The sequence below is a fragment of the Pollicipes pollicipes genome, unplaced genomic scaffold, assembly GCF_011947565.3.
Source record: "Pollicipes pollicipes isolate AB1234 unplaced genomic scaffold, Ppol_2.1 Scaffold_4740;HRSCAF=5597_pilon_pilon_pilon, whole genome shotgun sequence".
NCBI lineage: Eukaryota > Metazoa > Arthropoda > Thecostraca > Pollicipedomorpha > Pollicipedidae > Pollicipes > Pollicipes pollicipes.
This window is the reverse complement of record NW_023596545.1, coordinates 43055171-43077118: the sequence shown is the minus strand read 5'-3', so window position 1 is coordinate 43077118 and position 21948 is coordinate 43055171. Positions and strand designations below refer to the sequence as shown.

Below are 21948 nucleotides of genomic sequence, written 5' to 3'. Positions count from 1 at the left end.
GACCGGTTGTGTCAGCACTGGTTTCTACACGCGGATCCGTTGCTCGAATGGTTGAGCACAAAATGCCCCATCGCAATGCAAAAGCTGCATAAGGCAGCCAGACTGCTAATTATGGACAGCATGCCACCCGCGGTCCATCTCAGGCGTGCCTATGTTTGCGGACACTCAGCGACGAGCCGACAGCGCGGAGCGGCGCCACCACTGACCTGCAGCAGACAAGAGTAGAAGGTGCGGTACAGGATCTTGACGGCCGTGTCGGGCACGGGCCACAGCGAGACGAGCACGCACTGGGCGCCGGCGGCCAGCAGGGCACGCGTCAGCCCGACCACGCCGTCCGAGCTGGCGCGGCCGTGGTGGTCGCGCGTGTGGCACGAGCTCACCACCACCAGCTTGGCGGTCAGCTTGAGGCCGAGGATGTCGGCGGCCGTCAGCAGGAACTCGGAGAGCGGCGGCAGGTCACTGGACGAGGCCGCCTCCGAGTGGTCGTCCTCGTGCTGTGACTCGCACTGCGAGCCGTGCGAGGCGGCGCGCTGCGAAGAGCGGGCGTCCACGAACTCGCCCGGCGACAGCACCACGGCCGACAGCTTCCAGGAGACGTGCGTCGCCAGGTGGACGCACTCGGCCTGCGCCAGCTGCTGCAGCAGCGCCTCCTTGGAGGCGGCGGCGCCCGTCAGCGGCTCCGTCTGCAGCATCTCGGCCACCATATGGGCCTCCTGCTCGGCGTACGGCAGGTCAGCCCAGCCCCACTGCTCGCCGAGCGCGGCTGGCAGGCGCGGGTTGCCCACCACCAGCGCCGCCGTCTGTTCGCCGCCGGCGCGGGCGCCGCGCGGCCGCGCGCCCGAGCGCAGCGTGCTGATGGACGGCGTCAGGATCAAGTTGAAGCGCTCGCAGAGGAACTCGCTGCTGTCGGGCGCCTTCAGCACCGGGAACGGCACCAGGTAGAGGTCGCCCTCGAGCACGAGCATCAGGTCGCGCGGGTAGGCGTTGCTCGGCAGATGCTCTTCCATGGGCGCGATCAGCAGTTCGTACAGCGAGCGCAGACACTGCGGCCCCTGCCAGACGGCGCGGCGCGAGCGCACCGAGCCGCCGCGGCTCTGGCAGCCACCGCTCACGCTGCCGCTGCCGCGGCTGCACGAGAAGGCACTGAACATGCTGGACAGGCTGTAGTTGGACGAGTTGCAGGCGTGGCCGCGGTTGACCATGCGCAGGAAGCCGGTCTTGTCGCCCTCCTGGTTGAGCCGGTCGCCGAGCTGTTCCAGGTGCTGCTGCCACATGTCGCCGGCGTCGGCGTCCGTGTCGCGCTCGCCGCCGGCCGTCTGCAGCTCGACGCCCAGCGCGTCGCGCACCGACTCAATGTGCGATTCGAGCAGGCTGGCGTCGGCCGGGTGGGCGGCCGCGTGCGCCGGCCGGTCGGTGGCGCCCACCGTCACCTCGTGGAACTTGACGATACCGCGGCCGGGCACGATCAGCCAGCTGAAGAGGGCGCCGGCCGCCAGGCTGTAGTAAAGCACGGTGGCCTTCTGCTTGGCCACCGCCTCCACGATCTGCTCCACCGAGGTGGGCGTGTTGTCGTCGACGCGCGTGAAGCGGCTGCTGCTGAAGCCGCTGTTGGAGCGCTCCAGGAGCAGGTCGGCGAAGGCGCGCGTCCGGCTGCGCTCGGCCACCACCAGCGCTTCGTCCTGGCAGCCTAGCGACACCAGCACGCGCTGAAAATGTGAGAAGAACGCGTGACCGAGTGTGAGAAGCTATTCCCCGTCCGTTTTCCTGGCATTGTCCGGAGTCTGGAGCTTGGCAATGTATCGAGACATGATTGGGATCTCGTGTACTCGTATACCTACTGTTGCTAAACATAATTTGGATAGATGATAGAAAGAGAAGGGTGCCAGGCATGAAGCAGCAAATTTTGGAGGGCCCAAGCCGTTTGCATGATACCACAAATACAATAATGTCACCATGACGTTTGACGGATGCTCGGATATCATCGTCAAATGATTGCTCCCATTCCCATCGACAGGGCATTGCGGTTGAATCCCTTCTATCGCTCGTTGGGCGCGCTGCCACCGTTTCCGTGCCACATCCTGCAGCCAGCCCTCGCAGTCCATATCCGAGCGGCCGTTCACGCCTCCTCTGGAGCCGGCGCTCGCGGTCCGACTCCGGTCCGGCGCCGGTCCGACTTCGGTCCGGCTCCGGTCCGACTCCGGTCCGACTCCGGTCCGACTCCGGTCCGGCTCCGGTCCGGCTCCGGCCCGGCTCCGGTCCGACTCCGGTCCGGCTCCCGTCCGACTCCGGTCCGGCTCCGGTCCGACTCCGGTCCGGCTCCGGTCCGACTCCGGTCCGACTCCGGTCCGGCGGCCGTCCGCGCCTCACCTGAAGCGCCTGGAACGCGGCCGTCTGCAGGTCGTAGAGGCCGAGCCGGTGCTGGCTGGTGCCGCGCGCCTCGCGCCTCACGCCCTCCAGCAGGAAGGCGGCCCGCTCCAGCTGGGTTTGCGCGCCGGCCAGGTCGCCGTGTCCCCAGAGCGCCAGGCCGAGCCGGTGGCGCAGGCGCGCCTCCTCCTCGCGCCGGCTCAGCTGCTCGGCGATCTGCAGGCCCTGGCGCAAGTAGGCGATCGCCTGCGGCCTGTTACCCAGCGCGTGGTGCACGCGGCCCAGGCTGGCGTAGGCGGCCGTCTTGGTTGCCTTGTCGTTGGTCTGCGCTGCCACGCTCAGCTGCTGCTCCAGGTGCACCACGGCCTGCTCCAGGTCACCGAGTGACTCGTGCGCAGCGCCCAGGTGACCGTGCGCGCGCGCCTGACCGGCGGCCAGGCCGGAGCGCGCCGAGATGGCCGCGTCCAGCTGGTGGAACTCGAGCGCCGCCTGGAAGTCGCCCATCTGCTGGTGCACGCAGCCGAGGCCGCTGGCCGCCTCCGCCTCCAGGACCGTGTCCTCCAGCTCCCTGCCGACCGGAAGCCACCCCTGTTAAGCTCCAGATACCCACGGTTTGACGTCATTGGAACGGTCCGCGCCGCCACCCGGACGCCGAAATTGGATGACGGAGATGGTATGCGCTTAGCGTTTCAGTTCACGTTATTTGCTTCTCTTTTCCAAGAAGATCAGCACTGGGCATGCCCGCCTTTGCTCAGGTGATCAGCGATCGATCACGATTACCCGTCTAACAACGCCAACCGTATCACGCAGCGGTCTCATGCAAAAGGTCAAGCCAAGCACGCAAGCGGGCCTCACAAAGCGTGCGCCGGCGAGACGGCGTGGGCGGGCGGCTCGGCTTACCTGGCGATGTTCAGCTGGTGGTCGAGGCAGGAGAGCGCCTGCTCGAAGTTGCCCAGCCGGCCGTGGATGACCCCCAGCTCGCCGTAGGCGGAGGCCTTCGCGTGCGGGCTGTTGAGCTCGTGCGACACCACCAGCCGCTTCTCGTAGCAGACGAGCGCCTGCTGCAGGTGACCCAGGCTGCGGTGGCTGGCGCCGAGGCCGCGGTACGCGCGCTCCTGCTCCCTGCTGGCCCGCAGCTGCAGCGCCAGGCTCAGCAGCTGCTCGTGACACTTGATGGCCTCCTCGTGGTCGCCGATGGCGTCGTAGCAGTCGCCGAGGTTGCCGAACGAGCGGGCCTTGTCCATGAGCGCCGCGCCGCTGGGGATCTGCTCCAGCGTGGCCAGCTGCTGCTCGAAGTAGCCGATGGCGTCCTCGAAGTGCGACATGTTGAGGCGCGCGATGCCCAGGTTGCCGAACGCCTGCGCCTCCATCACGGCGTCGCACAGGTCCTTGGCTCTGTGGAAGGCGAGCAGCGGGGGGAACCGTCACGCATGTTTTGAGTGACACCGCCAGCGTCCTCGGAAGGAACTGGGCGGATGGACGCACCACTGCCGATACCAGAGTCGGCACATATCGGCGCCCATTTCAGACAAAACACCTCTGATTTTAGGCTTTCCAGGCGGAGCCAAAATCCGATGCAAACACAAGGCGTACCAAGGCCCTGCCTCTGCCTTTGACGGCGTCAAGATTGGCTTCAAACATCACAAAGCCGATATAACCTCATCACGAACCAGACCAGAGTCAAGATCAGATATATCACGAGGCAGGCCAGAGTCAAAGTCAGATTAATCACGAGGCAGACCAGAGTCGATATCGAACTCAACACGGGACGAAGCCAAAGTCATGCTCATTTTGTGACAGATCCAAGGCTATACTCGTCACAGGACAGAAACATGGTCTGGCTTGGCTCGGGCTACAGCTAAAATTGTACGTAACACATGCTGGACTTCAGATGACCGCCGCGCCGCCGCCCTCACCGGTCCAGCTGTTCCACGTAGCACTTGATGGCGTTGGTGTAGTTGCCGAGCGCCATGTGGACGGCACCCAGGTGGCCGTGCGCCTTGCACTCGCCACGCAGGTCAGCCACCTCCTGTCGAATGGTCAGCTCCTGCGAACGAGTCAGGCCAGGTCAGGTCAGGTCAGGTCAGGTCAGGTCAGGTCAGTACGGGTCGGGTCGATAGCGGGCCGGCGGCATGGTGGCTCAACTGGGCGCGGGATGATTTCGCCAGGGCTGGAAGACGTTGGAGGGGGGGGGGGGGGGGGGGGCCGCGGCAGGAGCTGCACATTGAACGTCACGACTCTCGCTGTAAGGCGGACTGATACTTGTTTTAAGGCGGGCTGATACTCGTTTGCAAGTCGAAAGATGGCCACAAGGATTACCTGCGGATATTACAAGGATTACCTGCGATTATTACAAGGATTGCGGCTCATCAACTACATAGCCTCTTGCGCCGTCTTGGATATTCGGGACGCATCGGCAGCGGCGCATGAACTTGCAGATACGTTCATTGAACGCAACATGTAATCGTGCAGCGTGATCATCGTATGCAATTGGTGGTCTCCTAGGACGTTTCCCTGTGCGAAAAACTGCACAGACGTTACCACTTATGAGATTACACTACCGCAGCTAAATATCGCATAAATTATCTCTGCGGCGTTCATCAAATGTGATGAAACTCATTACTAATTGCAGAGAATGTCTTATGCGTATCCGACATCCGGCGTCGGGACAAGGCTGAGCAGTTCCGACGGTCCATTTACGACAGAGCAAGGCCGGTGAAATTCCTTGCCGCCGGCCGCAGACTAACGACTTCCCTCAATAGCAATAGTTCGCAGAAGGGATAAAATCTCGCCAATTTCCACGATGATCCCGGCGGAAGCTCCTATTTGCAATCGCTAAATGGCGGTTCTATCATCCACCTTACGCTCTCCCGTGCTTCATACGGCCCGTTCCCGTCCATTATCTGCAATTACTGTAGCCCAACGACCACCGGTCGGCTCCTCCCCGACCACTGGATACTTTCGCGAGAATCATCGATGCCTAATTCACGCGCAGCCTCCTGGATTGGTTTTACGAGCGTGGCTCGCCATTCAAACCGCGCCGGCGGCCAATTACGCTGCGTCTGCAATGACGATTTAATGACGGCGTCGCCCCGGTCGTTTGGCCCTATAACAGGTCCGGACTGAGGTGGTCGGAGCTACCGAATTTATCGGGCTGCGGTCTATAATTTCCGGCCCGGCGGCGCCGGCGGCCCGTCGGTTTGCTCCGCCGGCGAAACGCTTTGCGCGGCTTGCGAATACCTGCCCGGTACGCCGCCGCCGCAGAGCTGGGGCGCTCGCGACCAGCCACCGCGTACACCGAACACGGCCGGCGTCCTGAACGCTACAGATGCCGTGCGCCGTCCCACCCGAACACCGGAGCCGGCCGTACAGGTGAACGTTGTCTACAGCGACACACGCATGCGGCCGGGAGGGGCCGCTGACCAGCGCAGCGGTACAGGTGACCGCTGTCCACAGCGACACACGCGGGTGGTACGTAGGGGCCGCTGACCTGCGCAGCGGTACAGGTGACCGCTGTCCACAGCGACACACGCGCGCGGTCAGGAGGGGCCGCTGACCTGCGTGTGGAAGCCGAGTGCCTTGTCGAGCTGACGCAGCTGGCGGTGCGCCAAGCCGAGCGCGCTGAAGGCGCAGCACTGCAGCTGCTTGTCGCGGCTGTGTCGGGCGGCCGCCAGCTGCTTGTGGTAGCAGTGCACCGCTTCCTCGTGACCGCCAGTCTTCATCAGCACGTCGCCCATGTTGCCGAGCGCGCGGCACGTGCCCTGCGCGTGCTTCAGCAGGTGCGCGATGGCTGGACAGAGGGGGGGGGGGAGCAGTCAGACGGCCGGACGAGCCACTATGACGATCATCACGCGTCGGACACGTCACACCGCGCCCGGCTCGACAGCAGGAATACAATGTGGAGCAGTGGGTATGAACCGGATGCATGAAAAACTGGTCTGTGATATCACAGCCTCTCAGACGGCGACAACGTTTTTTTTTACAAAGAACCATTGACACACATCTCCTTGTCTAACAAGACAAGCGGCAGAAATGAAAGCCCAGCAGTTTCATCTTACCGTGGAAGAACTTCTGGCACTCGAGCGCCTTCTCGCAGTTGCCGAGCGCCAGATGCGCCAGGCCGAGGTTGCAGTAGGCCCGCCCCATGCTCATCTTGTCCTGCAGGTCCTTGGCCAGCGCCAGGTCCTGGTCGTAGTAGTGCACCGCCTCGCTGTAGTTGGCCAGGCAGTAGTGCGCGTAGCCGAGGAAGTGGCATGCCTTGGCTTCGCCCTCCACGTCCTGCAGGTCGTGCGACAGCTGGCGGTACTGTTCGTAGTAGGGCACGGCCAGAGCGAACTGACCGCGCGAGCTGTGGCAGTTGCCCAGGTTGCAGAGCGCGCACGCCTCGCCGGCCGTGTCCTTGAGCTCGCGCGCGATGTTGAGGTGGCCCAAGTAGTGCAGCAGCGCCATCTCGTGCATGCCGAGCGCCTGGTACGCCACGGCCAGGTTGCCATGCGTCGACGCCTCGCTGCTGCGGTCGTTCACCTCCTTGCTGATGGTCAACTCCTGCTTGTGGTACTTGATGGCCTGCTCGTAGTAGCCCATGGAGCTGTAGGCGTTGCCGATGTTGCCGAAGGCGCGGCCCATGCCGGCGCGGTCCTGCAGCAGGCGCGCGATGTTGAGATGCGCCTGGTGCAGCTTCAGCGCCGCGTCGTGATCGCCGAGCAGCTGGTACACGATGCCCAGGTTGGAGCAGGCGCGCCCCTCGGCCGTGCGGTCCTTGGTGCTGAGCGCCATGTCCAGCTGCTTCTCGTGCCACTTCTTGGCCTGCGCGTAGTCGCCGAGGCAGCGCGCCGCGTGCCCGAGGCCGGCATAGGCGCGCGCCTCGATGGTGCGGTCCCCCAGCTGCTGGGCGATGCGCAGCACCTGCTGGTGGAACGTGATGGCGCGCTCGAAGCTGCGCCGGTAGTGGTGTGAGCTGCCCAGGTTGCTGAAGGCACGCGCCTCCTCCACCCGGTTGCCGAGCTGCTTGGAGATGCGTAGGTGCTCCTTGTGGCAGTCGACGGCGTTGTCGAAGTCGCCCATGGCCAGGTAGACGGCGCCCACGTTGCCGATCTCGCGCGCCTCCTGCAGCTGGTCGGCCAGCTGGCGCACCAGCTGTACGCACTGCTTGTGCGACGCCAGCGCGTTCGGGTAGTCGCCGATCGCCGTGTACACGTGTCCTGAGGAGGGCGGCGGGTCATCCCACGGCGGCTTCCATTCCACCGTATAGGTGGTGGGTACAGTCCGCCGCCTGGGTCATGCGATACCGATACCAGCCCTAACACACCATTCGCGCAATGAACCAGCCGACTCAAAGGCAGCAAAGCGTTATCCATGTCCATCATGGAAAAGCAATGACAGCAAAGTAATGACATCGGCCTGGTCCCACTGGAGCCTCACCGACGACCGCCCAACCTCAGCGGCTCCCTGGCCCGTGCGCTGACCGTCCCGGTCCAATCCCGCGCCTCGCGGCCGCCGCGCTCTGGGCGCTTACCCAGACTGGTGAGCGCCGCCGCCGCCGCCTGCGTGTCCTTGCACTTCATGGCCAGCACCAGCTGGTACCGGTGCGACGTGAGCGCCTCCTTGAAGTTGCCCTTGCTGAAGTAGGCCGAGCCGAGGTTACCGTGGGCGCGGCACTCACCGGCGATGTCCTCCAGCGACTTGGCCACGTTCAAGTCCTGCTGCATGTAGCTGATGGCCTGCGGTGAAGAGCTGGGTCACACACTGCTTTCGTGGAGGAAGCTTTAGCACGCCCACGTCGGCCACATTGGCACAGTTTTAAGCTTGGTGTCTCGCTCTGTGGGCAACGACAGCGGGAGCGACAGAGCCGTAGGGGAGCCAGCACCCAGCGGGCCGTGACGGCGGGAGCGACAGAGCCGCAGGGGAGCCAGCACCCAGCGGGCCGTGACGGCGGGAGCAACAGAGCCGCAGGGGGAGCCAGCACCTAGTGGGCCGTGACGGGAGAGGTACCACGACCCGCCGGCGAGCCGCTGACCTTGTCGAGCGAGTTCATTGCCCAGTAGGCGGACGACAGGGCCGAGAAGACGCTGCCGCGCAGCTTCAGACTGCACGTGCCGATCTTGAGCGCCGACTCGAGCACGGCCACGGCCGCGCCGCAGTTGCCGGCGGCCAGCAGCTCCTGGCCGATGACGGAGATGATGACGAACGGCGACTTGTCCAGCCGCATCGCCTGCAGCTGCCGGTACGTCGGCTCCAGAGTGGCTGCCGGGCGGGAGGGTCAGGTCAGGCCGGGTCAGGGCGCCACCCTCAGCACGGCTCGGTCAAGATCCGTGGCAGTGACGTAGCACGCACACCATGTCGAGCATCCTCACGCAACGGCTCCATTTGCTTACAATGCGTCATTTGCAGCAGACAGGTCTGGCGTCCGCGGCACAATGGCAACGTCGTGCGCGGTGCTGACATTCCACGCTCCCCTCCAGCGTGGACGTACAACTTCCGCCAGTTCTTCACGCCCGAGGGACCGCGGTCCCGCTCCGGCGTACAGCTACCACTCGGCACTGGTTGGCCAGCCGTGGCGCCCCAGCTCGCTTCAGTCCAGCGCCGTCAGCCGGTCGGAGAGCCGGACACAGCCTACCTCTGAGTGGCGACTTCATGGCGGCTTCGACCAGGCCGGCCAGCAGCTGCAGCGACTTGGCGTCCTGGGCCAGGCCCTGGCTGAAGGCGGCCAGCGCCTCGCCATGGCGACCCATGCACTGAAGCGCCACCCCCTGTCGATAGTAGGCCTGCGGAAGGAGAGGGCGCTGTCAGGCCGGGCCGCGGGCCAGACGGGACGGGCAGGGAGGCCCCGGGCCGGGCCTTCACTGCAGACCGCGGAGCCTCCGGGCAGTCACTTCAGACCAGGGGACTGCGGGGAGCAGATGGTAGGGCCGGGCCAGCAGGCCAGACAGGACGGGCAGAGAATGCTCGGACCGGGTTATCGCTTCAGACCAGGGAGCCTCCGGGCCGTCGCTTCAAACCAGGGGACTGCGGGGAGCAGATGGTAGGGCCGGGCCGCAGGCCAGACGGGACGGGCAGGGAGGCCTCGGACTGGGCCGTCACTTCAGACCAAGGGACTGTGGGGAGGAGATGCCTGGAACGAACCGGGGGGCCAGGGAAGTGGGCAGCACGCCGGGAACGAACCAGGGGCACCCAGTCTTCTAGGTCAGTACCCTGTGAGGGGAGCGATGAATCACTCCACTTGGAACACTGTACAAAGGGAAACTTGCTCACGTTAAAGACCGAGGCAAGGCTTTATGCTCGAACGTTAGACTCGACGGCTTCGTGACGCATTAGTTTTAGCCCGGGGTGACCGGGTGCTGCATTCCAGCGGGTTGCAGCCTCGTCTGAGCAGTCCTGGAGCGATGGGTTGGAGTAGTTGCGGTTGAGGCTCATGCCTTTTAATGAGGAAATAACTAAAACCAAGCATGCACGAGCATATACGGACTGGTGTCAATGGTTTCGTGGCGCAGGTAGGAGGCACGGGGGACACATGCCCTTCCCCTTAGTTTCCAAGGGGCCCAAAGGGCCCCTCGTGACCTAAGATTAAAGGCCCGATAGGCCGACCGCAGGTCGTATTCAAGGATCCCGGCCCACAGAGCCGGGCACTCAAATGCCAGCCAGAGGGCCCTGCGCGCTGACCAAGCCTCCCCTACGTCGATAAGGGTATGTACGTTGGTCAAATTCCACTAGTAACGCACAGTGGACTCGGTATCGGCATCGGCCTGACGGGCTATTTCCCAAGCAGAGACAAAGCCGGAGGCAGCGGACCCTGTGTTGACAAGGTTCTTCGAATCAGCCAGGGGAAGTGTTCGAGGAGGCCCCAAGAGTCGGAGGGGGGGGGGGGGGCACGGGGACAGAAAATCAAGGGCCCGATTAGAGGCCCTAAGGGCACGAAGAGCTGGTCGGAGTCCACTTCAGGGGCCCAGGTCAGCCGAGACGGGACCCCAGGGGATTCAGGGGACACAATAAGGGGCTGCTGTGTCGACCAGGGGCCACAGTGCCTAACAGGGGTCTTATGGTGGCAAGTGGCTCCGAGTCGGCAAGGAGCCGTGCTGAAAGGGGCTCGAAGAGGGGCCGAGGGGTCTCTCGAGACCAAAGATCAAGGGCCCGATGCGGGACCTACTGCCGGGATTAGAAGGCTTCCCGCGTCAGGGAGGAAAACAATGTGATATAATCTATCCCTCTAAAGGCATCGGGATCGACCACAGGATCTTACCCCGTGTCGCCAGAATGACAGCCGGAAGGTAACCCGCGGTGGGACGGAATGACCCTTCAGCGCTCAGCCAAGAACAACAATGTGTCCCTGGTGTTCTGCTCAAGGGGCCTCTTTCCCAGAAAAAAGCGAGGAACCTCGTGAGTGTTGAAAAGAGTGGGTCGAAATGAGTGCAAAAACGAACAAGGCCATGCTATATTTGCCTGAGAACGTTCAGTATTTTGCAGAATCAATCAGCGAAACAAATTACGTCAAAAGACTTGAGCTCGCGCGTTCGCAATCTCGGGAGGAAGGACAGCGGTGGCCGGGGTTGCAGTTTTCGTATAACCGAATTATGCTAGCCACGGTTTTTGCCACTTGTCGATTCTGGCTGAGTATTGAAAATTTCTAGGCAAACAGGCTCGGTCATTTTAACACAAACTGTTGACCCATTTGGATCCACTAACTACATTCGCGGAGTCGTAATATCTCTGTAAAACTCATATAAAATTCTGACCAAGCTTCTGAGTTATGTCTGTTTTCATTTGAGTTCTAATGAGGTCTGGCTAAATGAAGAGCGCCGAAAATGGATTTCATGCAGTCGCTTAACGCATGCTTTCTTCCGGTTACTGACGACGAAAAATCAGGCGGAATTGATCTTGCGGCAGCTTTTGATTTCTGTTCCAGGTATAGAAATTAAAAATAAAAAATAGCAAGGGAAAACATGCCCTCATTCACAAATGGGCCATACCCAAGCAATTTGGGGCAATCTTCAAGCAATCAAGCAATCTTTTCACTGGCAGGGGACACTTTGCCAACCTTGTGCCTCCCTGCCTGCCAAGACTCTGAAGCCGCGCCCCTGCAATGGTTTGAAAATAGTGGATTTCCGGGATAGAGGCACTGCTATTCGAGCGGCGAATGTCTGCGAGAATTTTACCTGAGAGAGAGAACTTTAGAACATTATCTGACCAGTGACATATGCGCCCAACGAAGACCACGACATTAGCCGAACAGGGACATATGCGAGCAACGAAGCTAATTACAGCAGACCTTATTACGTGCAGGGCCGCGAAGGGAGTTTACTTGTGAGACTACAAGGAGCCGTATGGGAACCTGACGTAAATCGGTGGTCAGACAGCACGATGAAGCGTGACCGGCCGGTCGGCGGCATTTCGGCCAGAGCGCGGAAATGCGCCACTCTGCCAGCCCAGGAGAATGCGGATGGGCTTGAGTTCAATGGGCGTCCACGAGGTCACGGAAAGGAACGGGGAAAGATGCGGTGCGACGCTGAGCCGTGATTCCTGCACACGCCACGCAGCTGCACGAGTCGGAAGCGCTGTCCGTTACGTCACCTTAGACGCCAGTGAACAACAGGAAAACCGGGCCCGGGCTCGCGTGTTGGCCACCGCGGCACGGACGGGCCCCGTTCGGAGGGGGCGGCGGGGCCCTCGCGCCGGCCAGCCCGGAAAGGCGGCGGCGCTCCCGATCAGCCGATACGACGACGGCATACATCGCCGTCGACAGACGGCCTCACAGCACCGCCCGTCCCGCCCGGTGACAGGGCGTGACTCGGCCGGCGGCAGGCCCGGCCGGCCGGCCAGCGCGGCGCCGGCTCGGACGCCGACCGCCCGACGGCCTCGTGTGATGGCCTTCGATAGCGGCCGCCAGATGGCCACCGGATGGTGCTCGATAACGCCGACATTAATTTTCATTTTCAGTTATCTGCGGCCCAGAATTTCATCTGCGTTCGAGCGGCGGTTATATTAGATGCGGCGATAAGGCGCGACGGTTGGCGCTAAGCGGTGACACCCGGCGAGGCGCGCGTCACGCGCCGTGACGGGCCGAGCTGGAGCGGGCGGGCGGACCGGCCGGCGCGGGGCGGCACCGCGCGCCGCGGTCGGCCGACACGTCCAGGCGCGCGGCCCGACGCCCCGGCCCACGTGACGCCCCGGCACGCGACACCGGGCGCTCGCTCAGCCGCCGTTAAGGAAAACAGACCTGGGGGTAGCCTGTGGGCCCTTCAGACGCGGTGCAGCGCCAGACCGGCTGCCGCGGGAGCAGACGGCGCTCGAGCTGCGCGCTCGGCAAACCGACACTGCACGCTCCCGCGGCCGCCACCCACGCGCACTTTCTCTCGGAGTACCACCGGCGGAGACCACAAAAACGGCGCCCGTCTGTCCGCACTCCGGAAACTCTCCTACGGCTCACATTCGGCGGTGAGACGGTGAGCGGACCTCCGCAGCGGCAGTCGGGACCCGTCACATGTCGCGGACCTTCCCGCGGTGTCCGCTACATCAGAGTCTCAAGACCAACCAGCAAATGCAATCTTCCCTCTCCATTTCGAGTGGCTTTCAAGTTGGCCAATCAAGGCGCGCTGCAGCAAGACCCACGGCGTGGCAGCCTCTCGCCTCGCTGAGGAGGGCGCTGGCACACGCGCACCGCTGGGAATCGAATACGCAGCGTTCCATTTCAATGCCACCGTCCGAATACTCGGACGGCTGAGGCGGCCTCAGCGCGGCCGGACGAAGATTGGACCTCGTCGGCGGCCGGCCGCCTGGAAGATTGGACCGACGTGCCAATAAAACGCAATTAACGACATTAGCCCGGCCAGCCGCGAGGAAGCCCTGATGTCTATCAACATTCCAGATGGCAAAACAGGCCGTCAGCCGGCTGAAATGGTCTCGTCAGCCCGGCGGGATGGCACGTCAGCCTGCTCAGATGGTCCTCAGTCCGGGCAGATGGTCCCGTCAGCCTGCTCAGATGGTCCTCAGTCCGGGCAGATGGTCCCGTCAGCCTGCTCAGATGGTCCTCAGTCCGGGCAGATGTCTGTCAGCCTGCTCATGCCTCAGTCGGGCAGATGGCTCGTCAGCCTGCTCAGAGGTCCCAGTCCGGGCAGATGGTTCGCAGTCGTCAGATGTCCACCTGCTCAGATGGTCCTCAGTCCGGGCAGATGGTCCCGTCAGCCTGCTCAGAGTTCATCGGGCAGATGGCCGTCAGGTCAATGGTCCTCAGCGGGCAGTGGTCCTCAGTCGGCAGATGGCCCGTCAGGTCAGGTGGTCCTCAGTCCGGTCAGGTCCGTCAGTCCGGTCACATGGTCCCGTCGGTCTGGCCAGAGCGTCCCGCCAGTCCGGCCAGATGGTCCGGCCAGTCCGTACAGATGGTCCCGTCGGTTCGGTCAGATGGTCCCGTCAGTCTGCTCAGATGGTCCCATCCGTCTGGTCAGGATGATCCCGTCGGTCTGGTCAGATGATCCCGCCAGTCTGGTCAGATGGTACCGTCAGTTTAGACGGAGGTTTCCGGTAGTCTAGTCGGAGGATCCCGCCAGTCTAGTCAGTTCGCCCCGTCGGTCCGGTCAGATGGTTCCGCCAGTCTGGTCAGATGATCCCGCCACTTTGGTCAGATGGTCCCGTCGGTCTGGTCAGATAGGCCCGCTGGGAGCATGCCGGCACCCATTAAGCCAAGCGTCTCGGCTAATTCCCGGGAGTAAAAAGCCTTCATTCGAAAACAATGCCGATAAGAAGCCCAGCGCCGTCTCTTTGTGGCTCCTGGCGGCCAGGCTGTAGAGCGGCCGCCGCCGGCCCGGTCCAGCCCGGCCGCCGGAGGCCGCTCACAACAGCACCACCAATTAGTCGGCTCATCGGACAAGAATGCGCACGGCCGGTGACGCGTCATTTGGCGAGCCGTGAGGAGCCGGTGGGGAGAGGCGAGGCGGCGCCGACCGCGGTCCGGTGCCGACCAGGAATGTATGCTCCGGCCGACCCCTCTGGTGCTGTGTTGTCAACCTGTGACCCAGCGCGGTGTTGCGCCGTCGGCTGGTGACCCAGCGTGATGCTGTGTCGTCGGCCTGTGACCCAGCGCGGCGCTGTGTCGTCGGCGTGTGGCCCAGTGTGGTGCTGTACCGTCGGCCTGTGACCCAGCATGGTGCTGTGCCGTCGACCTGTGACCCTGCGTGGTGCTGTGCCGTCGACTTGTGACCCAGCGCGGTGCTGTGCCGTCGACCTGTGACCCAGCGTGGTGCTGTACCGTCGACCGGTGACCCAGCGTGGTGCTGTGCCATCGATCTGTGACCCAGTGTGGTGCTGTGTCGCCGGCTAGTGGCCCAGCGCGGTGCTGTGCGGTCGATCTGTGACCCAGGGCGGTGCTGTGTCGTCGACCTGTGACCCAGCGTGGTGCTGTGCAGTCGACCTGTAACCCAGCACGGTGCTGTGTCGTCGGCCTGTGGCCCAGCGTGGTGATGTGCCGTCGACCTGTGACCCAGCGCGGTCCCCGATCCCCGGTCCATACCCTCGCTCAGCCGCGTCCCGCAGCGCCGGCCGGGCGCCGCTCGGGCGGCCGACCTGCCTCACGGGACCGCGTCCCGCTGCGCTGACAGCCAGCCGCGCTAATCGGCTCCACTGTCCCCGAGCTCAGCGCGGCCCCTCGGCCGCCAACAGGTGCGCCCTAATTCCGCCCCTCTGCGCGCCGAACGGTCGTATACAACCCGGGGGACTGTGGGGGCGGCAACAGCATCGGGCCTCCAAGGACGCGCGGAGGGGTGCAGGGGACTGTCAATCCGGGCTGGGGCCCACAGGGCTAATTATCGGGGGGTTCCGCAGTATCACTGAAATGACTCAAACAACACTTCCCTCTAACCTCGACACGCTAGGCGCACATGCTGACATCGACGCCGTTGACGATCAAGTCTGATAAAATTGTCGTGGTGATATCATTCTGTCGTCTATGAATACGAGTTTCAGGACCGCCTTCCGGCCAAGCAGAGGGCTACAGACAATCTCCGTGAGAGAGACCGCAGACCGCAGCGCAGTTTTTACAATGACCACAGCATCGCAGGCCCTTTGTGAGCGCAGCCGAATCGAACCGGCCTGGTCGGGAGCCGGCGTCATTCACAACGCTCGCAGCTCACAAGATGATGCAAGTGGCCGCCCTTTCATTACGATACCATCGCCGAATGAGCGGGCTTAGACGGCGGCAACTTCAGCCGGCAGCTTAGGCGACACGCAGCCGGCGCGTACCTGGGCGCCGCGCTCGGCGGCGCGAGCTCTCGGCGCGGCGCCGCCGACCAGGGCCGAGTCGCTCCTAGCGCAGACGCTCTGCAGTTCGAGGTCGGCAGACTTGTTCCTGCGGCGGCCGCGCGCCGGGGCCGCTCCCCGCTCGCTGTACACACTGCGCGACATGGCGCCCGAGACGGACAGGGCGACGCGGGAGCCGTCAGAGTAAACGCCGTGCGGGCCGCCGTACGCTCGCGCGGCGAGTCGCTCCGACCCTGCCGTCGGCAGCTGTCACTAGAAACTCTCTCTACAGGTCTCCGGCAGGCCAGACACTCGTCCGCGTCCAACCGACGTGCCGTCGCCAGCGGTGCCGGTCGTGTCCGCTGCGCCCGCACACGCAGCTCGCTAACGCACGTCCGCTCGTGCGGGCCCACCGGCGGGCACTGTGCGGCGCCGCTCGCCCGCCGCCCGCCCGCCGCTCGCCTTACGAGAGCGGCGCACATTCCAAGGCCCGGGCGTCATGGCCGCCGGCGCCCGGCCCGGCGTGCTCTCTCTCTCTCTCTCTCTCTCTCTCTCTCTCCTCTCCTCATCACACTCTCCCCATCTCTCTTCTCCCTCTCTCTCTCTCTCTCTCGAACTCCTATCATCTCCCCTCTTCTCTCTCTCTCTCTCTCATCTCTCCTCACATCTCCTCATCAGCTCCCAAATCTCTCTCTCTTCCTCCTCTCCCTCTCCTCCTCTCTCATCCTCCTCTTTCCGCCTACCTCTCTCTCCCTCTCTCCTCTCTCTCTCTCCTCTCTCCCTCTCTCTCTCCCCCTCTCGCTCCTCTTTTCTCATCCATCTCTCTTCTCTCTCTCTCCTCTCCTCTTCTCCTCAACTCTCGTGCCCTTTATGTCTCTCTCACACACATGCATATTCACGCACGCACGCCCACCTACGCTACGCGCACGCATGGTCGCACGCATGAGTGCACGCGGGCATGCACGTACCCGTACACAGGCGCGCGTGCACACAACACACGGACGCCGATGCAAACAGGCCCGCCCCAGCTCACAGCCGACAGTGGCTGGTCTGGCTCCCGTAATTTTTGCATCATTTATCAATGCTGGCAACTGCTAAGGCAAATGGAATCCGCTCTTGCGGTGGTGAACGGGGCCGGTGGAAGCCGCCGGTACGGACCTCTAGATCCGAATGCTCGAGTTCACTCACTTGCTTAGTTACATTCATACCTACTCGGTTATGACTTCTCAGTCATTCACTCAAGGCACGCATTCACTCGCCCTATGCCCACAACAGTTCTCTAGAATGTGCTGACTCTTACGGACAAGTCTTTGGCCTTATATCTCCCGCTCTTTGTTCTTCCTCGTGCTTCAGCCTCGGTGCTGTTGCCATTCTGACAGAACGTGACATCGGCGCGCAGTGCCATCTTCAGAAGACAAACAACACCCATTGAAGGCGATGGAGATAGAAGCCGAGCGTTTATTCACCGGGTGTATCGGGCCAATCACAAGCCGAACATAAACGAGTGCCAGCGTCTGACACCCCCTGACCTGCACGAGAGTACAAATATTGCATGATTCAGCCGCCGCCTGGACAGATGGGGCACTGCACAGCTGGGACATGCTGCCCAGCACCGTGCTGATTCCATCGGCCGTCCGCCGCGCTGCCGCCTTTGCTGCAGTCGGCCGAGCCGGGGGCACGGGTTCCGCCGCGCATCCTTCAAATCCGACACCTCCTGGAGCTTTACATGTGTTCATCAATCGCTGATGCCTTGCACGTGTTGTACTGCGCTCCCGGCGGCATGCTTATGCAGGGCTTTATGTGATCCGCACCCGTACCGCCCTCGGCAGACACTGGTCCGACCGTCCCAGACACCGGTGCGACGCCAGACACCGGTGTGCGCAGTTCCAGGTGGTAGCCGTGCTCGCCACCGCCGGGCGTCACGACAGATGCTCGGTCCGCGGACCGTCCCTCCCGGCCCGTGCTCTTCGTGACGGTCCGCAGACCGTCCCTCGCGGCCCGTGCTCTTCGTGACGGTCCTAGCCGGCCCTCTGCGGCCGCAGGCGCCACCCTCGGCGATTAGCGCCGACCACGCGGCTTGTTTGTTTTGTGTCCGCGTCCCCGACCGATTGGCCGGCCTGTTTTGCGGCGCCACCTGGCGGCGGGGGTCGGCGGGGGTCGGCGAGCGGTGCCGGTCGGTTAATGAGGCCCGGGACGAGGCACCGATCAGCGTCTGCCGCCTGTGTCTGCACTTGATGACAGATGCTTTCCACTGGCGCCGCACGAACACCGAGGCCGCCAGGGCAGGCGCTCGAGAAGGTCGCCCAAGTTGCTCAGCGGGTTTTGGACGCGTGGGAAGGCGCAGCCCTGAAGCCCGTCACTGCCTGCGTCACGTGCAGCCGCGCACCACCGCGTGTAACCCAGGCGGCGGCGGCGGCGGACAGCGCCGACCCTGCACTCAGCGCAGCCTCCCGTGCGGCGAGGTCACGCCAGGTCAGCGGGGCCGATGAGCACCCCGGGTGGCCGGCAGACGTCCGTCGGCGTCCGTTCCTCCCTCGCTGCACTGATGCGATCAGCGCAGCGACGGGCTCCCAGGGTGAAAACAGGCCGCACCGCGCGGCCGCGGCGGGCGAGGAGGCCAGCTGGCACTCCGGTCGGCTCTGCCGTCGCCAGCATCACACCGTTCGCTGGTCAACGTATCTGCCGCCAAGTTCGACATTGCAGGCTCCCGGCCGTTACCAAAAGGCCGCTGCTCACTCGCGCGTTTTGTGCCGCCCCATGCGGAGGCTACCGCAGCCGCAGCGGAGGGCGAATGTCAGACCTGTGATATCCAGAGAAGTATCCGCCGGCTCACAACGTGGCGGCCCACACAGAGGCTGCCAATGACAGAGTGTGATGCCGACCGAGGCTCTCCGCTGTCGCAGCCGCCGGCGGCGTGTCGGCCCACACGGCGCCGCCCTCAAATTACGCCGGCATCCGGGGTCGGCCCGATGACAGTAATTAGCGTTTCTGGGACTGGCCGTTCGGACTGCGGCCGCCCTGGGACGCTGGCCGATCGTGACGCCTCTTCCGGCCGGCCGAGGACGGCATGCGACGCCACCGGTCCCGGCGGCGGCGGCGGCGGCGGCGGCGGCTGCCTGCGCTCTGCAGGAGCCCGGCCCGGCCATCAGATCCGTCAGATCCGCCCGCTGGGACGCGCGGTGGCCCCGGCCCACGCAGTCTCGGCCAAATCGACTCTACTCCGCTTCGGTGCATTCCAAAAACACAGTACTTACGATAAAGACAGGGTCGTATCTAGGTTACTCTAGCCGTTCTTATCAGCAGGTGGGGATTATATTGGGCGGAGGACATGTTAGACTCTTCAGGACCCCCAGGCGCATGGTAAACGAGGTCAATTGAACAACTACAAATCCCGACTTTAGATTTGTGTCACTGTCACCTGCATTACCTCCATTTGGGCACTGAACCTGTCCTGAAGTGGGGGTGACAGCCGGCTGAAAAGTCGCGACAGCCCCTGAAACACCACACGCAGCATGCTGTCGGCACGCGCTGCGCAGCCGCCGGTATGATATAACGCATGCTGTGCCGTGGCCGGCCTCGCCAACTTTCCCTCGGCAGGCGCAGGCGCTGTCAATACCAGTCCGAAACACCGCTGCACCCATTCATTATATTCAATTACCCTCAGACCTTGAGTCTGGGATTGCTCCTTGCATAATGCGGCCTGAGCGGCGGCCGCGAGGCGCGGGGTGTGTGTGTGAGGGCTCCTGATGGCCGGCGAGGGGTGCACCTGCCCGCGGACAGCCCCCGGCTCACGACGTGCAGAGCCTGGCCGCCCGGCCGCGGGTAGCTCTGGTCCCCGTGGTGCAGAGCCCGGCCGCCCGGCCGCGGGTAGTCCTGGTCCCCGTGGTGCAGAGCCTGGCCGCCATGGCGGTCGGCAGGGGTGCAGCGGCCCGTGGGTCGCCCGCGGCGGCGCTCCGTCCGCGCCGTGCAGGGGCAGCCGGCCAGCGCTGTTTTAATGGGCGACCGCCGTCGCCGCCGCCCCTGGTGCATGCCTAGCCTGACATCAGACGGAAGGCGGCACGCGAGCGGCGCCGGAGCGCCGCCGGCGGCGGCCGGGCCCGGCTGCTGCCGCCGTCGCCGCCGGCGGCGCTCTGGCGAGATGCGCCGGCCGGCCGGCACCGGCCCAAACGTGACCTCGATACCGCCGAGCTATTAGCCGCGTTTTAGGACGGCACGGGGCCGGCCCGCAGCTGAACGGCGCGGCGAGACGAGGCGATCACGGAGACACCTCGCCTCGCCGCCTCCGTGAGACCCCGGCCGCCGATCGGCGGCGCGGCGTCGTCTGCGGCCCACCGCTCGAGGCTCGGTCGCAGCAGCGGTGGCGCTGTCGCAGCGGCTGCCGCCCGCTGTCCGTCGCAGGCTAATCACCACGTCCGCCATGCTAATTACCTGCCGCGCCGCTGGCCCCAACAACGGTCCCCGTGGCCGCGGCGGCCCGGTCGGCGCCTCGTCCCGACCCCGCCGCGGCCGGCGCGGCGCCGCCGCTCGCGCCGCCCCCCCGCCGCGGAATGCCGCCGGTGTTAGGCTGGTGTGCGGCGCGGCAGTCTGCCGTGCTCGCTCGCGATCGGCATGAAGTCGCCGCCGCCCGTGGCCGCCGCTGGCACGGCTTCCCGGAACGGAAGAGGCCGCCGCCGGCGCACCGAAGAGCGCCGGCCGGCCGACCCGGGACAGACGCTCCGCCCTCCGCGCAGGCACGGACGCCATGCATTATCGAAACGGCGCAGGTAAATTCATTAACGTTGCGCTTGCACGGCCGTGTAACGACGCGGGCGAGAGCTGCGGATGACCGATGGCCATTAGATGGTGGCCGGCCGCCGCGTGGCCGGCGGACGGTGCGCGCTCGTTATCGACGCGCCGGTGCGGCGCCGGCCGCTGCGGTGTTCCGGCGCCGGCTCGGCCCCGCCGGCCGGGCGCCCTGCACGCGGCCCACCGCCACTCCTCCGACCGGCTCCATCGGAGTGGTGGAGGCTCATTAATATACAAATTATAGGGTTGGTGGCTGTTGAGTTCGGCCGCACGGCGGCCCGGGCGTTGCAGCGCTGATGGGCCCGGCCGCGGCGGCGGCCAGTGACATCAGAGGGCGCCGGGGAGGGCGCCCGGCGCGCCGCACCGCCCCGTCCTGTCTTCGCCAACGCATCGGCGGCCACACCCGCCACCCAAGCCGCGAGAACAGTGTGGGCGGGTGGCTGTCGTTTGGGATAAAATCTGCGCGCGCATGGCTAATGACAAACTTTCACAAGGAGTGAGGCCTCTTTGCTCGCCCGCTGACCACCCCGGTCCGGCACCTCAGACGGAAAGCCGTGCCTTGAGAATACATTAGGCGATGTCTCGCTGGCTCAGCACGCCGAGAGCGTCATCGCTGCTGAATAATTCAACGCAGAATATTCTACATGCAATGAGGAGTAACCCTTGCTGTGTGAAACACAGCCGCGGGAGATACTGTGATTTACTGCCCACACGGCCATCTGTCCATCGGCCTGTCGCAACGCTTTTTAACTGACCACGCCACCTCCAGATCCCGCATCGGCTCACGGGGCGGTTTGTATGCATCGATAGCTCGCGTCGCCGGGTGCGGCGAGCGCCACTGGCTACCCGCCAGCGCGCACCGCTGGCGCTGACGTCACCCCCGGCGTCTCCGGTCCGGCCGACATCGGCACCTCCGGAGCGGGCGAGACAGCTCGGACGAGTCGAGTCGAGTCATCAGCAGAGCGGGCGAGTCGAGTCGCCGCTCGGGACGTCTCGCATCTTTTATAACGTCTCTGAGATCCGTTCCACTGTGCTGTGCCGTCTTCGGAACGAGAACGGTTTTATCATCGTCTTCAGTCTCATTGGTCCGGTGGCTGCTTCCTTTATTTATTCGGTTGAGGTCGGGCGACTCAGATATTATAGGTAGATATTAGCGTGCCTGACATCATGAGCGATCCAAACTTGAGAGCAGCTTTGACTGTGGCGTCGGACATAGAGTCAAGTAGCTGGTGCGGCTTGATTTCGACGTCGGTTAGCCGCAGTTTTACAAACACAGACGTCCCACACAAATGCAAAGTGACTAAAACGGTTTCGAGGGCACCTAGGCATTTGCTGCTTGTGGCGTTAAGTATGGCTAACGTGTTTTCCAGTGTGCTCCAATCCATTTAAAACGCTAAAGAAACCAGCCAAAGCTCGCCATACACAGCGAGTTCCTGCACCTTTTTGACACTCTAGGTGAGGTTCAGGTACCTGCGCTTACCGCCGCACCCAAAGCCGCCTTTTCAAGCCGCAGTCCTGTCAGGCATCGCGCGGGTCCCGTTCCCCTATAGCTAAGCGCCATCCAGGTTCCAACCCATA

General features: G+C 63.9%; 2 protein-coding genes across 2 annotated transcripts in view; both read right to left on the bottom strand.

Annotated features, from left to right (window-relative positions):
- The window catches only part of LOC119098417 (tetratricopeptide repeat protein 28-like), a 12952-nt gene extending 12881 nt beyond the window's left edge, over positions 1 to 71 (bottom strand). The window contains 1 exon segment of the mRNA XM_037221333.1: positions 33 to 71. Within this exon segment, the coding sequence (XP_037077228.1) occupies positions 33 to 71 (39 nt within the window).
- A 135-nt stretch (positions 72 to 206) lies between these two features.
- The window catches only part of LOC119099157 (tetratricopeptide repeat protein 28), a gene marked incomplete at its 3' end in the record, with an annotated part of 28908 nt that continues 7166 nt past the window's right edge, over positions 207 to 21948 (bottom strand). The window contains 9 exon segments of the mRNA XM_037222262.1: positions 207 to 1706; positions 2368 to 2932; positions 3265 to 3759; positions 4281 to 4411; positions 5922 to 6154; positions 6423 to 7565; positions 7880 to 8084; positions 8381 to 8607; positions 8981 to 9128. Of these exon segments, the coding sequence (XP_037078157.1) occupies positions 207 to 1706; positions 2368 to 2932; positions 3265 to 3759; positions 4281 to 4411; positions 5922 to 6154; positions 6423 to 7565; positions 7880 to 8084; positions 8381 to 8607; positions 8981 to 9128 (4647 nt within the window).